Genomic DNA, 16,722 nt, shown 5'->3' with positions numbered 1-16,722 from the left:
TTAAATGGAAAAAGCACTAAGATTTTTCAACCTGGAAGATGATTTTTGACTTGACCAATGACTAATAGGCTGTTTGGATGCACATTCAAAAGTAGCTTATTGACTTCTGGAAGTCAAAAAGTCAGAAGCCAGTTTGGCAATAATTTTTCAAAACAACTTCTAGAAACAGAAAAGTCAGTTTTTTGTGAAACAAAATAGTTTTGTTTCTGATTTCTATTTCTCCAGAAGTAGAAATCAGATACAGATTTGTATCCAAACGCGTTATAATATATACAGAAATGAGCCAACTACTAGAAATGACTTCTCCTTGGGGATGTGTAAAAGATACGGCCAAAAAAAGTGATAGCCGAGAAGACTCGTTAGATGGTTCCGATCCTTCCCAGTAAAACGCGTCATGTTCGAATGATCTGAAGAAACGTGACTATTGTATGCCGTATGGACTATCCCCTGTCATTCCACTTTAGAATGGAAAAATCCTTTCTTCACGTTATAGAGGACGTTGCCGAGTATTTGAATTTTCTAAGGCCCAAGATAAATGTGGAGGTACAAGACTTTTGTTTTTTAACCAAGGAAAGAACTTATATTAAACATGAGTACCTGATACATCACAATTTATATAGGGAATTAACAAAGGAGGTGGATGATACCACCAATCCCCACATAGATTATGTTTATAAGCTGCCTTCGCTATTGCATCTGCAGCTTACCAGACCTATACACAAAACTACAAGACCAACCAGGAAAACATAGTTTACACATTTCGCAACAGGGGCATACTCTTCCAGACGAAGAGAAGATTGTGTTGAAGAAAGAACAAATTCCCAGATTATCAGATTCAAAAATCACTCGAGACCAACCATTTGAATCTGCCAGTTGCATAGCCTCCACATTGCCCAAGCGGCACGCTGAGCATTACTAACTCTTCTAAGGCGCCCTTCCCATGACATATGCCCCTGCAGAGTTCCGAATTATAATTCCAATACCAGCTAACAAAGAACTAGAAAGAAGAAGCATCGATATTAATTTTAATGTACTGCAAGGAGGAGGTTCCCATTTATGATGTAAAGCTCATTATGAACATTAGGATGATTGTAGTTAGCAGGAGTGTTTCCTAGATGATGCTGGAGAATGTATGAAGTAACCTGATGGACTACAGAGTTATGGTTGGGAGTGGTATTGTTAAAAAAACACTACATCTAATCTTCCATATGAAATGCATGATGCACATAGCTAAGTGAACAATCTCAGGGGACTTCTGGATGCTGATGATGGAGTCTTTGAGTTGCCAAGTCTGAATCCAGGATAAGAGAGAAGAGTGCTGCAAAATAAAGTGAAACTGATGAGGTAAAAAATACTGCCATATTGCCCTAGAGAAAGGGCAATGAAGAAAAAGATGGTCCAGATCTTCTATTTGATAGTGGTTGCAAAGAACACAGTGTAAATCAGCATTATGCACATGGGTGAAAATTCTTGCTTTGACTGGAACAACATTGTGAATAGCTCTCCACAGGAAAAGCTGAAACTTGTAAGGCTTTCAACTTCCAAAAGATAACCAAAAATGTTGAGATAAACCCATGGAGTTATCTGTTAGGATATCCTTATCACACAACATCCTATAAGTTGAGGCAGTAGTAAAAATACCAGTGGTTGTAAAGGAGATTAATTTATCCTCTTGATCTAACTGAATGGGAATGGTTAAAATGGAGTTCACCTGATCAGCTGTAAAAAGGAGACGAAGAAGCGACACATTCCACTGTTCAGTATCAGTATCTATAAGATCAGAAACCAACTGGTAGTTAGACAATTCAAATCACCCCAGTCCTGTAAAGCAGAATTCAGTGAAGGAATCCAGTTAGAAGTCCAGATGTTGATATGAGCTCCATTACCAACTTGCCATTTAGCATTTTCAACACAATCTCAAGCCCAATAGAGATACTTTGCCAAATCCAACTTGAATTTAAGTTAACCGGTGGAGGGAAGAAACGCAGGTCATGATGAGGAAAATGTTTACCTTTCAACAGCTTAGCCCATAAGGCATCTTGGTTATGTAACAATTGCCAAGCAAGTTTCGCAAGAAAAGCTAAGTTATAGTTGCATAGATTTTTAAGTCCTAAACCACCTAGCCTTTTAGGTAAACATACCTTTTTCCAAGAAATGTACTTTTGAGAACGTGGCTTGACATAACTGTTCCACCAATAGCTTCTCTGAATTCTTTCCATTTGATGAAGAGATGTTTCAGGGAGTTTGAAAACCTGCATTTGATACAGACCCATAGAGCTTAGAACAGAATTAACCTGAGTAGTTCTTCCTGCTTGATTTACAATTTTGCTCTGCCAGCCCTGCAATCTGTTATTCATGTTATCAATAATACCCTGACAGTTCTTATGTCTGGATCTATGCAGCAGAAGAGGTATACCCAAGTATTTTTCGCCAAGGCCCATAACTTTCATACCAAGAATACCAGTAATATTAGACCTATGAGCATTAGAAGTGTGCTTGCCAAAAAATAAGGTTGATTTCTGCATATTTATCACCTGACCTGAAGCTTGTCCAAATATATGAAGCAAGTGTTGAAGCTGCTGCATTTGAGTAGAATCAGCTTCAAAAAATAACAAACAATCATCCGCGAAGAACATATGATTAATTACAGGGCAGTGCTGATTAATTCTAATCCCTGAAAGACAACCAGAGTCCACATTAAGCTGCAAGAGTCTAGAAAAAGCTTCCATGACAAAAAGAAATAAAAAAGGAGACAACGGGTCTCCTTGACGAATACCCCGAGTCGGAGAAAAAGTTGAAGAAGGACTGCCATTGATAAGAATGGAAATATTTGAAGTAGAAATACACTGCTCTATTAAACTAATCCAATCATTATGAAAACCCAATTGCCGAAAGATGGATAGCAGAAAAGACCATTCCACCCTGTCGAAAGCTTTCGACATGTCTAATTTCAAACCAACCAAAGCCTTCTTAACCTTTTTACGTTTCATACTAAACAAAATCTCATGAGCAATAATAATATTGTCATGGATATGTCTTCCTGCAACAAAGGCAGTTTGAGTAGGGGAGATAATATCAGGAAGAAGGGGTTTAAGACGGTTGGCTAAAATTTTAGAGATAATTTTATAGCTAACATTGCACAGACTTATGGGTCTGAAATCAGCAGGAGTTTTTGGGTTTGAAATTTTAGGGATTAAAACCTGATAAGTATGATTGATGGCTTTGAGCATATGTTTATGAGTGAAAAATTGCCATGGAGATTACCTCAGTGCCAACAACATCCCAACAATGTTGATAAAATCCAGCTTGAAACCCATCGTTACCCGGAGAAGCCCAAGGTTGATTTGAAAACCACATCCTTTATTTCTTGAGCATGAGGCACCTGGATAAGACTGTTATTCTGTATTTCTGAAACACAAGGTTGAAAAAGCTGCAGAATCTCGTTATTAATCTGAGGCTTAGAAGAAGTAGCAATATTCTTAAAATGGTTAGTAAATATAGCTTCAATATCACTTCTGCTATCAAACCAAATGCCCAAGGGACCCTGGATAGAATTGATAGTTGATCTTCTCTATTGTAATTGACTATGGAATGAAAATAAGAAGTGTTTCTATCTGCTTCAAGAAATTTATCACCTGCTTTTTGCATGAAGAACTCCTTTTGAATCGAAAGCCATTGCTGCAAGGAAGAGCTTAGATGCTTAACTTGGGATGAGAAGAAGGCAAATTGCAGTCATAGCAAAATTGTAGCTGCTTCTGAATATTTTGAAGGTTATTCTCGATGTTGCCAAAGAAAATCTTTTCCATATCTGCAGCTGAGTTCTGGTTAGTTTTAATTTACTGGAAAACTGAAACGAAGGAGACCCCGAAAAACGATGCTGCCAGCTGCGTGCAATAGTATCAGTACATGAATCCATTTTAAACCAACACTTGTAGAGTTTAAAGGAGAATGTTTTGTAGCAGAAGGAACTGTATGTAGCAAATCGGGCAGTGATCCGAAGCAACAGGTACTAAATGTTGAAGATGTGCATTTGTGTAGTGGTTGATCCAGCGATTATTCACTAAAGCTCTATCTAGACGAGCAGAGACATGATCATCTCCACTACGATGATTTGACCAAGTTGTGTCAGCTCCTGAGTAACCTAAGTCAATGAGACCTAGTTGCTGAACAAAATTTCTAACATGTCTAGCATGATGAGGATGAGTGACACTAGAGCTATGTGTTTCGAGTCATGCATGGTGAAGTTTAAATCACCAAGAAGAACCCAAGGAAGATCAACAAACAAATGCATATTAATAAGATATTGCCACTGGTTAGCATTTTCTGTATCATCATGAGCACCATACATGAAGGTTATCAAGAAATCCATATTATTATCATGAGTGGACAATAGCATGGATAGTTTTGAGGTTGTATGCATGATTTCAATAATTCCATTTTTCCAGCCAAGAGAGATACCTCCAGAGAGACCCAAAGCGGGATGAAACCAGTAATGAGGATAATTAGTTCTAGAAAGATAAACATATTATTAGACTGAGCTTTGGTTTCACACAAGAAAAAAATATCAGGGTCATTGTTGGTCAAACAGAAATGAAGATAATCCCGGGTATGAGGGTTTCCTATACCTTGACAGTTCCAGGAAAGAATTTTCATGACGGTAATAAAGAAATTGAAAAAAAGACTGCAAGTAAAGAAAAACAAAGCAAAATTGAAGAAAGAAGGATAAGTTTTGACAATCACCTGTTGCCATGCATCAGTGTGATTCTGTGCATTATAAGCAGAGGCTGCAGCAATGTCCCAAACATTATCCATGGCTGAAGCAGTGGGATCATCATCAACAGAGACAGTATCATCCGCTTGAGAAGTAACCACCTTGTCTCCAAATCAGCATCAGAAAGAAGCGGCTCAGAATTTATAACCAAAATAGGTGTACGACGATATCTTTTCTTAACACCACTAGTACTAGCACCATCACTAGTCATAGGATAAGAAGGTCTCAAAGGAAGAGGGTCTAGCTTGATTGTGATATGAAGAGGAAGCACCAGAACCTGAATCAGTGGCAGAAGATTGAAAGGCGCATACCATCAAAGGGTCTAGGCTGTTGTTCCATAGGTTGTCGTAGTCTATCCGCCTCTGAGATCCATGTTGTAGAAAGTTGTGCTTCTTGCTCAGGATTCCTTTGAGGAGGTAAAATGGGCTCTACAAACCAAAACCCCAATTTCTTCCATCTCATGCGGGTATGAGTCATATTTGCACAGTCAATCTCTTCATGATTGGGAACTTTACATTCAGGACAAAGACGATATGGCTGTTTCTCATAAAAAAAACCAATCCACCTAGTTACACCAGCAACATTAGCAGTAGTTATACCAGTAATAAGGGGAGTGTTAACATTTATGAGAACAAGAGCTCTATACTTAGAGGATGTAGGAGGGTTCACACCATCTGGTTCTATAACTCTAACTTCCCAACAATATTACCAAACATTCGAAGAATATCAGCATAGGTGAATTCAGGTAAAAGATATTTATATTCTAACCAGAAAGGAGAAACCGTAAAATCCAGTAAATGATAATCCATAGTGGGATTCCAATCCTTTAAAACAATCAAATGACCATCAAAGTGCCAAGCTCCACCAAATAAAATTGCATTTTTATCTTCTGAAATTTGAAACTTGATAACAAAAATATTTGGTTCTAAACCACGCACCTGGACAAACCATTGATTGTGTCTTCGAAGCTGAGGCCAAATAAATTTAGCTGCACGTTCAGCATCCTGCCAAGACATAACCCCTGAAGCATAAAGCTTACCAGCAAGACTAAACTGCCAATCCCTAATTCCAGCTAAGATAACAGCATTAGAATGCATAATCACTCTTCTCCTAATCGGCTCTTCACTGATAGAAACACTTTCCATTTGGTGAGCAATATTATTCAAGGAAGGACGAGCCATGAAGATAAAGAGAAAGATGAAGATAACAAAACAGAAGAGGGTATGAAGAAAGCAGAAGGTTGTGAGATTGGTTTTATAATCAAAACATGAAGGAGGTGGCAAGAGGTAAAAGGGATAAGTATGGGGTAAAGGTTTAAGAAATTGGAAGAACAGATAAAAAGTTGCAGAAATCAAAGCTTCTAAAAAAATTGAGATAACATCAGAAGCAGAGATCGAAAAAGGTAGCAGCTCGTTAAATCCAAAACTATGATTCCCAAACAGATAGCGATGGAAAGACAAGATAAAGATGAAGAATCTACACACCACTGTTAGATAAGGCCAACTTTTGAAGACGCCAACTTTGATACTGCCAACCATTGAGAAACCCAGATAATTGATGGGACAATACTGCAACACCATGCGTGGAAACAGATACAGGAGAAGCTTAATCTGCCATTAAAGGAGAAAAACAGCTCAATTAACACCAGAGATCGACACGAAGAAAGGGGTAACAAGAAAAACAAAAGCTAGGGTAAGAAAAACATCGAGAATTTTACATTAAATTCTAAATCCAAAACAAGAAATCAAACAGAAGGATTCAGACAAGAAATTAAAGCTGATGATTGAACAAAATAAATACGGATCAGATCAAATTAAATGAACTCAGATTTGGGTTGACTAATTTTGACTTGGTGATTGACTTTTCGCCTCAGAGCGATATTCTCTCTTTTTCTGGAATGCTCCAACACTCCCTGGATTTACTTTTTGGTACAAGACTTTAGTTAGTCTAGTCAGGAGGCTGGAATTCAACTTCAAAAAGCAAGGTCATTTTCCTTGAATCAAATTGTGGTTCAAGACTCAAGAGGTAGCTTGAATCAAATTTTGTCCTTCCATATTTTTAGTGGTTGACTCATTGTTGGAGATTAATTGTTGATATTTTTTTGCGCTAAATCATTTAACGCATTTCTCTTGAATCTTTCAAAATCATCACAGAGAATCACCTATTCAAGCTGACGTGGATGGGTGAGTTGAATTGAAACACCGTTAGAGTCGGGTTAAGAGGTACACGGCTTTGTCAATTGTTCAAGTGCTTGCTTCGGTGTTTGTTCGGGTATGGTTGAGATCCGACGTTGTATCAATCCTATATGCAACTATTAGGAATATAAGTCGACTGTAAAGTCTTGGTCAGTATTAGTCCTGGTCAGCACTAGTTAAGGTCAATGTCCTGTATTGTTTTGGTTTTTGTGTTGTGTATTAATACTGTCTGAAACTTTTGTATCTGTATCTTGAACATCTTTGTAATAATAAGAAAACTTTTTTTCTTTACTTTCTTGCTATGATATTTCACATGGTATTAGATAGGTTCTGATTCAAACCTAAAATTTTCTTACACATCTTTTAGAATCAAGCAAAACAATCTTTTTCAATACCCTTTTCTGATTGATTCTCAATCAATTTCAACAAATTTTATCAACAATGTTTCATCCTCTTTGTTCAAGACTAAACCTAATCTTGAATTTCTTCGATTTATTTGTGAATTTGTGTTATGCTCGTCTACACCAGGCGTAACAAAGGTTCTTCTAACAACAACAACACCAATAATCATACAGATATGGCTTCCACTGCAGAAAATTCTGAATCTCGTAACTTTGTGAATTTTACTCTACCTTTCACAAATATTTCGAACTTTATTTCACTCAAATTAGATTCTTCGAACTTTCTTTTATGCCAGGATCAATTTGAGTCAGTTTTAATTACTACTGATCTTTATGGTCATGTTAATGGTGATTTACAAGAACCCGAGGAGAAGATTTTGATTAATGGGCTTCTTAGTTTAAATCCAAAGTGGGTTCAGTGGAGAAGAATGGATCGTTTTGTTATCAGTTGTTTAAAAGCTACTTTTATAGCATTTATTTCTGTGTGATGTCTTAGGATTAACTACTGCTAGAGACATTTGGGAATTTCTTGAAAGTACATTCAAAACTCAATATATGGCTCGTAAAATTATGTTAATACAACAATTGTATGGTATTAGAAAAGGAAATTTGGTTGTTTTTGTGCATTTGAAAAAGATCAAGGGTATTGCAGACTCTCTTGCTGCTATTGGTGAAAAAGCGAGCAATTCATACTTGTTAATGCATGTGTTGAATGGTTTAGGCAGGGAGTATGATAATTTTGTGATATCTTCTCAGAATAGAGAAACTCCTTATACTTTTGCTGACTTGAAGGCAAGATTAATTACACATGAGCAATGGATTCTTGATCAAGCACAGGACAGTACTGCTGTTTTTGATGCTCAACATCAAACTTCTTTCTATGGAAGAGGTGGTGCTAGTTCTAGCTATAATTCTCATCTTGGTAATAAGAATAAGAATGGTGCTTCATATGTCAATAATAAATCTACTGAAAATAAGAATACTGATGTTGGTACTGGTGATACTAGAACTGGTGCTAGTAATGGTGTTAGCAATGGTGCTTCAGTTCATAATGGTGATGCTAGAAGAGGTCAATGGGATTTTTCTCAAGTTGAGTGTCAAATATGCAGGAAAAAGGGCCATTATGCAAGCATATGCCGTTTTCGATATTATCCTCCTCCTACTTCTGGTTTTGTGGGTGTAACTGAATCTCATTCTCAAGGCAATGATAATATTCATAACAATTCTTCTCAGGAGTTTACTGGTATGCATATGAAAACTTAACCAGCTAATGATGATCCTTCCTCATATACTCAATGGCTTTCAGATTAGGTGCTTCTGCACACATGACTGGTGATTCTTCTATACTTCAAAATACTGCTTGTTATAAAGGCAAGGGTGGAGTTGTTATTGGCAACGGTAAGTCTTTACCTATAGCTCTCTCTAGTGATTCTACATTGAATGTTTCTGATACTAGTTTTAAGTTGCAAAACATTTTACATGTGCCAGACATGAAACATAATTTGCTGTCTGTAGGACAGTTTACAACAGAAAATCATTGTTACTTTAGACTAGATCCAAGAGATTATGAAATTAGAATACTGATATGCTTTTCGCTAATGGGAGACTAGTAAATAATCTTTATCCTATTTCTTCTTCTCATTTTCATCATGTTTTTTCTTCTCTACATGCTCTTTCTGAGTTATGGCATAGTAGACTAGGACATTCATCATCTAAAATCATTCATCAACTTCATTCTTCAAAACACATTGTACTAGATTCTTCTAACTCTTCTACAATATGTCATCCATGTCAGCTTGCTAAGAGTAAAAGATTGCCCTTTTCCACTTCTTTATCTCATGCAACTATTCATTTGTCTTTGATTCATTGTGATGAATGGGGACCTTCCCCTGTGTCTTCTTTGCAATGATATAGATATTATATTCTTTTTATAGATGATTTTAGTAGGTTTCATTGGATTTATCCAATGGATATGAAGTCTGATGTTTTAAAATGCTTCATACATTTCAAATCTTTAACTGAAATTTTTTTTTCTACCAAAATTCAATCTTTTCAAACGGATGGGGCCAGTGAACTTATTAAATGTCCTTTAGGCACTTATCTTGCTACTCATGGCATTATTCTTATAGTATCTTGTCCCAAAACTCCAAAACAAAATGGCCTTGCTGAAAGTAAGCATAGGCACATTACAAATACGGGTAATACTATTCTTTTTAATGCATCTTGTCCAAAACATTTATGGTTTGATGCTTTCTTAACTTCCACTTATCTAATTAATAGAACTCCAACTCTTGTTATTCAAAATAAATCTCATTTTGAGGTTCTTTACAAAACTGTACCTGATTATGCTTTTCTGAAAGTTTTTGGAACTGAATGATATCCTTTCTTGGGTCAATCTAGACAAGATAAACTTTCTCCTAAATCCGTCATATGTGTTTTTATTGGTTATAGCTCATTGCACAAGGGTTATAAGTGTTTTGATCCAGTTCTTAAGAAAGTTCATATTTATAGGAATGTTTTCATTTCAGAAAATGAATTTTACTATTCTAATAATTCTTTGTCATCTTCTTCTCTCACTAATTCATCTCCTGTCATAACTGAATTGCCTACTGATGAAAATTCTTCTGGTACTTCAACCATTATTACTAAAAAATCTATGAAAGTCATTTCAAAACCAAAACTTTATCCTGATCATGTTATGCATGTTTCTATCAAGCATCCAATTCCTTGTGCCTTTACTTCTTTGTTGGATATTCCCCCTCAGCCAAAAACATTTAAAACATCAGTTAAAAATTCTAAGTGGAAAGTTTCAATGAAAGAAGAACATCAAGCTTTGAAGGACAATGACACTTGGGATCTTGTTAAACCTGGGCCACATATGAATATTCTAGGCTGCAAATGGGTGTATAGGATTAAATTGAAAGCAAATGGTACTGTTGATAGATTTAAGTCAAGATTAGTGGCATTAGGATATAATCAACAAGATGGCGTTGATTACACTGAGACTTTCAGTCCTGTAGTCAAGTTTATAACAGTAAGAGTAGTTTTGGTGTTGGCTATTACACATAATTGGAGTGTCAAACAATTGGATGTGTCAAATGTTTTTTTACATGGCTTTTTGGATGAAGATGTTTATATGGCTCAACCACAGGGTTTCATTGATCTCGTTCATCCAGATTATGTGTGTAAATTGAAGAAGAGTTTATATGGCTTGAAACAGGCACCAAGAGCCTGGTTTAATAGATTTAGCAATTTCTTGGTCAAGTTTGGTTTTGCAAGTCTATTTGTGACTATTCCATGTTTATATATACTTCAAATTCTTTTGTGATGATTATGCTACTTTATGTAGATGATATCATTTTAACTGGCAATGATGATACTCTTATGCATAAATTAGTTACATCTTTAAGTACTGAATTTGCAGTGAAGCAATTAGATGATCTGAATTATTTTTTGGGGATTGAAGTAACAAGAACAGAGGATTCTATTGTCTTAACACATAAAAAGTATGTTTTAGAATTGCTTACTAAGGCAAATATGTCAGAATGTAAACCTGCTAATACTCCAGTTGTGAAGGAATCAAGAGCTTCTATCCATGATAGAGTTTTACTTGAAAATGCAGCTGAATATAGGACTTTAGTTGGGAGTTTACAATACTTAACAATGAAAAGACATGATATTGCTTTCGGGGTGAATTATGTATCTTAGTTTATGCATGCTCCAACAGATGTGCATTTTTTGTTAGCTAAAAGGATTCTCAGATATTTGAAAGGTACTATTAGATTAGGAATCGCTTTGAGAAAAGGTGATATTTCTTCAATCACAACTTTTACTGATTCTGATTGGGCTGGTTGCCCTTATACAAGAAGATCTACATCAGGCAATGCAGATTTTATGGGCAATTCTTTAATTTCTTGGTCTAGCAAGAAACAACCCACTATGTCAAGGTCATCTGCTGAGGCAGAGTACAAATGCTTATTAGTCACTGCATCTGAATTGGAGTGGTTGTCCAATCTTTTTAAAGAATTACATGTTTCAGTCACTTATCCCTTTACAATCTACTGTGACAATACTTCAGTAATTTTCTTAGCTTCTAACTCTGTGTTTCATGCCAGGGCAAAAGATATAGAGGTGCAGTATCATGTTGTCAGAGATTTGGTCTTAGATGGTTTTCTTAAAGTTCAACATATTGCTCCTCAACATCAACTGGATGATATTTTTACCAAAGGACTGTGTTTTCCAGCTTTTTCTTGTTTACTTCAACAACTATTTGGAACAACTGGTGTTGCTGCTGCAGATGTTGAACAGTGTCAATCATCTACTGGCGATGTTGCAGATTCTGCTTTTAGTTCTCCCTTTACTAGTTTAGCTTTACTTAATGTTGTCTCTTAAGTTTGTTTTTCAAGTTGATACTATGTCTGCCTGTATGAACTTGAGGGAGGCTATTAGGAATATAAGTCAACTGTAAAGTCTTGGTCAGTATTTGTCCTGGTCAGCACTAGTCAAGGTCAATGTCCTGTATTGTTTTGGTTTTTGTGTTGTGTATTAATACTGTCTGAAACCTTTGTGTTTGTATCTTGAACATCGTTGTAATAGAAGGCTATTATTGGGGCGTCACCATCCAATAGAGGGGATTCATTTGGATATTTAGTGAACAAAAATCTGGTTATGAGGTACTATTGAACACATATACAAAATGTCTAGATTATCCTTTAACTAAAATAAAAACTTAAAAACCGTAGAAGTGATTTTATGTCCAGGTTTGGATTAATTCCAACCGTAGAATTTTATCCGCATGTAGTTTTACGTCCAGGTTTGGATTAGTTGCAACCGCAGAAGCTCATTTTACGTCCAGGTTTCTTTTAATTCTAACCGTAGAATCCGATTTTACGTCCAGTTTTCTTTTAATTCCAACCGTAGAAGTGATTTTACGTCCATGTTTGAATTATTTCCAACCGTAGAAGTGATTTTACGTCCAGGTTTGGATGAATTCCAACCGTAGAATTTTATTTGCATGTAGTTTTACGTCTAGGTTTGAATAAGTTCCAACCGTAGAAGCTCATTTTACGTCCAGGTTCTTTTTAATTCCAACCGTATAATCTGATTTTATGTCTAGTTTTCTTTTAATTCTAACCGTAGAAGTGATTTTACGTCCAAGTTTGGATTATTTCCAACCGTAGAAGTGATTTTACGTCCAGGTTTGGATTATTTCCAACCGTAGAAGTTTATTTTACGGCCAGTTTTTCTTCCCACAAAAACTTTGTCCCAGAATTCACCAAGTATACAACAAAATTCATTAATTTAATTTTTATCTAATTAAATTAAATTAAAATTAACTAAATAAGGATTGTTTAGTCATTACAAAATTATTTGAGATAAGGGATTTTTGATATTACTTCTGGGTGACCCGTTATTGTCCTATTAGGTGACGCCCCTCTAATAAAATGTGACGCCCCAATAATAACCTTCTTGTAATAATAAGAAAACTTCTTTTCTTTACTTTCTTTCTGTGATATTTCACAGCACCCATCTAGGTTGGTTTTTGAAGGAAAGCCGAAAAAACTTAATGCATCGAGAAAATCGTTGTGTACACAGAACAGTGAAGAAGTAGGTTTCATGAAAAATGCAGTTGTTTTCCTTCCGACCACATAGGCCTAGGCTGACCCGTATACTTCACTTTGCAGATTACATCTTTCCAAGAAAAAGGTGAGCAAAACCCTTACTGTTATTGGATGAACTAGGTCTAGCCTAGATGGATATAAAATTCAGATGCATAAACAATTTTCGTTTGATTTAGTTAGAGCTTGTCCAATGGTGGTGTGGTCAGCTTCCTATGTGGCATTATGGAAAGACATCCTCTATCTTATCTAGCAACCAATTTTCCTAACTATAGGGGGAGGGGGGGGGAGGGGGGGGGGAATTTCATCTCCAACCCACCTTTTTTTGTTCCAACATTTTGCCTAGTTGTCACTTATTTTCAAATTGATGAAAATATTTTATTTTGATATCTATTGACCGAAAAAATAACCATTTTACTTATTTTCTGCCACGGGAAGCACCATTCTTCTGATTATCATATTTCATAGTTAATTATTCAATTCGACAACAAATTATATATCACCCAGTTGTTTTCTAGTATAAGATCATCGAGATGGAACCATCCGGTATCCAAAGTTTGATTACATATTCAAAGAAAATAACAAAAATTACAGGCCCAAACTATTCGAAGAAATGCTAAAGTACTCAAAATTTCTTGTTAGGATGATTATATATTTTTTGTTTAGTTAAACTCACGAACCTCAAGTTTTATAATATATATACGTGGTTAATGGCAATCAGTAAGGCCTAGGTACTTGTTTGATTTTTTGGTTATTTGTATGTTATTGTTTGTTTTGTATTATGAAGGAAGTCTTTCTTTTCTTTTATGCAGTTGTTACTCACACACACACGGAAGGTTGTCTCAGTTGTAATGTGTTTGGATGTGACTGGCCATGCTAGCTTTGCATTAAGGATGAGTTTGTTTTGTATCTGCAAAGCTTTTATTTTGCTGTAAATAAGAGGTTAATATATTTGACCTGTAACGACACAAAAGGGTGTAGCTGAAGGTGAAAGTATGGACTGGTGGATGGAGAATGAACTGGACCGTATGGTTTTGGGTAGTCCTTCACTGCTGTTGTTATTGAGAATCGTGATATGAAAGAAAAGCCTACTGCAGGTTGGAGGCGAACTGATTGATGGTGGTCTTGATTCTTGAAAATGGTGAAGGACTGAACAAGTGAAATGGGAGCTCGTAGTGGTTGGATGCGAACTGGTGGTTCCGGTGAAAGAGAGAATTTTAAAGAATTTAAGGTGTTGTAGCTCGAGTATTTTGGAGAGGAGCTAAAGCTCATCTCTGTAATGGTTGCTACTTGAGAAGATGAGGAGTATATGGCCTGAAGTGGAAGCCGGGGATGAAGCTGGGAAAAATTACTTTTTGACAGTGTGATAGATAGTGAAAATTATGTATATACAGATCGTGTTTGATTTTTTTTTATGAGTATGTATTGATCAGATATAATTGATCACCTTTTCAAAAAAAATAAAATAAAAATGATCGATCCAAGATAGTTGTACTATTGTCCGACTTTGATTTTGATTTGGTGACACTCTTCTCGGTGGCTCATGAAAAGAACAAGAAAAAAAGTAGTAGTACTATTAACTAAATTAAATAAAAAATAATTTTTATTTATTTATTATTTATTAAAAAAAAGCTGACTAGGATGGATAGACATCCTCTATGTCAACCTCTAGAACAAGAGGTTGAGCAAGAGGATGTCTACCCAAAATTATGCCAAGTCGTCTACACCTTGATTATAGAAGTCAGGGTTAGAGAAAGATTTTAGGAATTTTGGATTTGCATCCTACGTGTATTAAGACTTTTTTCCTCACTCACTTTCCATTGGAGAAGCTCTTAGGTGATTACCGGTTAAAAGTGCGACAGCAAAAAAAAATGGAAGGCCGAAAAAGACGACAATTTCACAGCTGTGTGACAAACAATCCACTCCCACTCTCATCTATTCGTCACACTCGAACATTCCACTCTGTAATTACACCCCACCACGACCCTACTCTTTTCAAAGTAATAACTGCCACTCTAAATTCCCTTCCCACTTTCAAATATAAAAACCCTCCCAATTCTCAAGCTTTTCCTCACCACAAAACCATATCTGCCAGTTCCTCTTTGCAGTTCAAACTTTCTCTTGCATTCTCTGCACATCCTAAAATCCCCTTCATACAAAGAAATGGCTTCAATGAAGATGAGAGTTTTGGTTGCAGTTTCTGCCTTAGTCATGGCTGCTTCGGCTGTCCAAAATGTTGCTGCTACTGATGCACCAGCACCAAGCCCTACTTCTGATGCAACTGCCTTTGTTCCAGCCGTTGTTGCTTCATTGACCGCAGTTGCCTTCGGGTACCTCTTCTAAAGCAAAAGACGGATTTAGCTTCTTCTTTGTTAATTCAAGGATTTGATGACAAGTTTGTTTCTTGTATTTAACATTTGATTTTGTGTCGCATCATTACTTTTAGGAGCAAAGAAAATGTAATTCAACTAGCATCTCGGTTTTTGTGGGTGAGGTTGATTTGCATCATTCTAGCTCTGATGTCCGCTTGATGTAACTCCATAGCAAATTGTTTGTAGATCTCAAACTGTTTCAATAAATATATTTGTTTCATTCCAAATTAATTTGTCTTTATCAATCTTACACTTTGTCTATACCTAGTTATAATTGATCTAGATTCATTTTCAAACAACAGAATACAACCGATGTCACTATAATACGGTGGTAAAGTTACTGGCTTACCTGAGATCGAAACTCGTCAGCAACAATTCTTTACCGATGTTTTGATGTGTTATTTGAACTAGTAAATTTACTTTCTAATTCAAGTTCTGGACATTTACCCAACAATTACAAGCCTACAATGTTTGGTTCACTTCTTTCTGGCTTGAGTTTGCATAAATGATAAAATTTTACAGTAGGATAATATCATCTTTTAAAACGGTATCTCAGGGTGCCTTCCTAAGCCCAGTTTCAACCGTAATAAGTTGTAGACTTGTAGTTCTATTGTCATATGCCATTGCCGACGTTATTGAAAAATCTAGTTGAAATTGCAGCGTGGATTTGTATGCAAATTCTGAAACCGTGTTACAAGAAGAAACCTGCAGGCATAGGAACAGGAAACATGCATCCTGGAAGATAAAGACGTCAGTGCACACGTCTCTACTCCAGCCTTGTCAAATACGCCCCACCCGCGCACTATAATCCTTGCCAAACTTTTCTAACGGTTCCTAATATAATACCATTTCTTTTTTCTCTATATGCCAACTAAAGTTGTATCATTCATATCTAATTTCTTAATAGATGTAATAATATGCAAATTGATAATAATATCTTTGGGTCTGATTCACATACACCGCTTAATAAACAAGCAACAGTCCTAGCCTAACCCACTTGATGCACTCGAAACTTTAGTCGTTCAGTTGGCTGTCAAGTGTCAATGCACACGGAGCCGTATCATGATGCTAGATGACTGAGATGAATCCCATACTCGTATATACATGATAAAATATGATGGTGGTTAGTGGTTACCCTTAAAGAAATAAAGACAGCAAAAAGATGTACCCGGCAACGAATGAGTTTTCGTTTACACAAAATTGATTAAAAAGACCAAAATCAACAATTTTTGGGTGAAATGGATAGTTAAATTTTGATACTGTTTAAATGGACAAAAATGTAAAAATAGGCAGGATGTAACCAGTTTCATCGTGCACATTTTCAAATATTTTTTCTTATTTTTAATTTACACAGAATGTATCCAG

The 16,722-nt window shown here is 36.0% G+C and overlaps 1 protein-coding gene across 1 annotated transcript; it reads left to right on the top strand.

Annotated features, from left to right (window-relative positions):
* Positions 1-15,048: 15,048 nt before the first annotated feature.
* LOC113323741 (arabinogalactan protein 13-like) lies at positions 15,049-15,584 on the top strand. The gene has a single exon (XM_026572078.1). The coding sequence runs from the start codon at positions 15,149-15,151 to the stop codon at positions 15,326-15,328; it is 180 nt and encodes a 59-aa protein (XP_026427863.1). The 5' UTR covers positions 15,049-15,148; the 3' UTR covers positions 15,329-15,584.
* Positions 15,585-16,722: the final 1,138 nt, after the last annotated feature.

Source organism: Papaver somniferum, chromosome 11 (genome assembly GCF_003573695.1).
Source record: "Papaver somniferum cultivar HN1 chromosome 11, ASM357369v1, whole genome shotgun sequence".
NCBI classification, from domain to species: domain Eukaryota; kingdom Viridiplantae; phylum Streptophyta; class Magnoliopsida; order Ranunculales; family Papaveraceae; genus Papaver; species Papaver somniferum.
The sequence above is the reverse complement of the archived record's forward strand: the minus strand, read 5'-3'. Positions and strand labels throughout refer to the sequence as shown.

Coding starts and splice junctions, on each gene's coding strand:
- LOC113323741 (XM_026572078.1), top strand. CDS start 15,149: ATGGCTTCAATGAAGATGAGAGTTTTGGTTGCAGTTTCTGCCTTAGTC.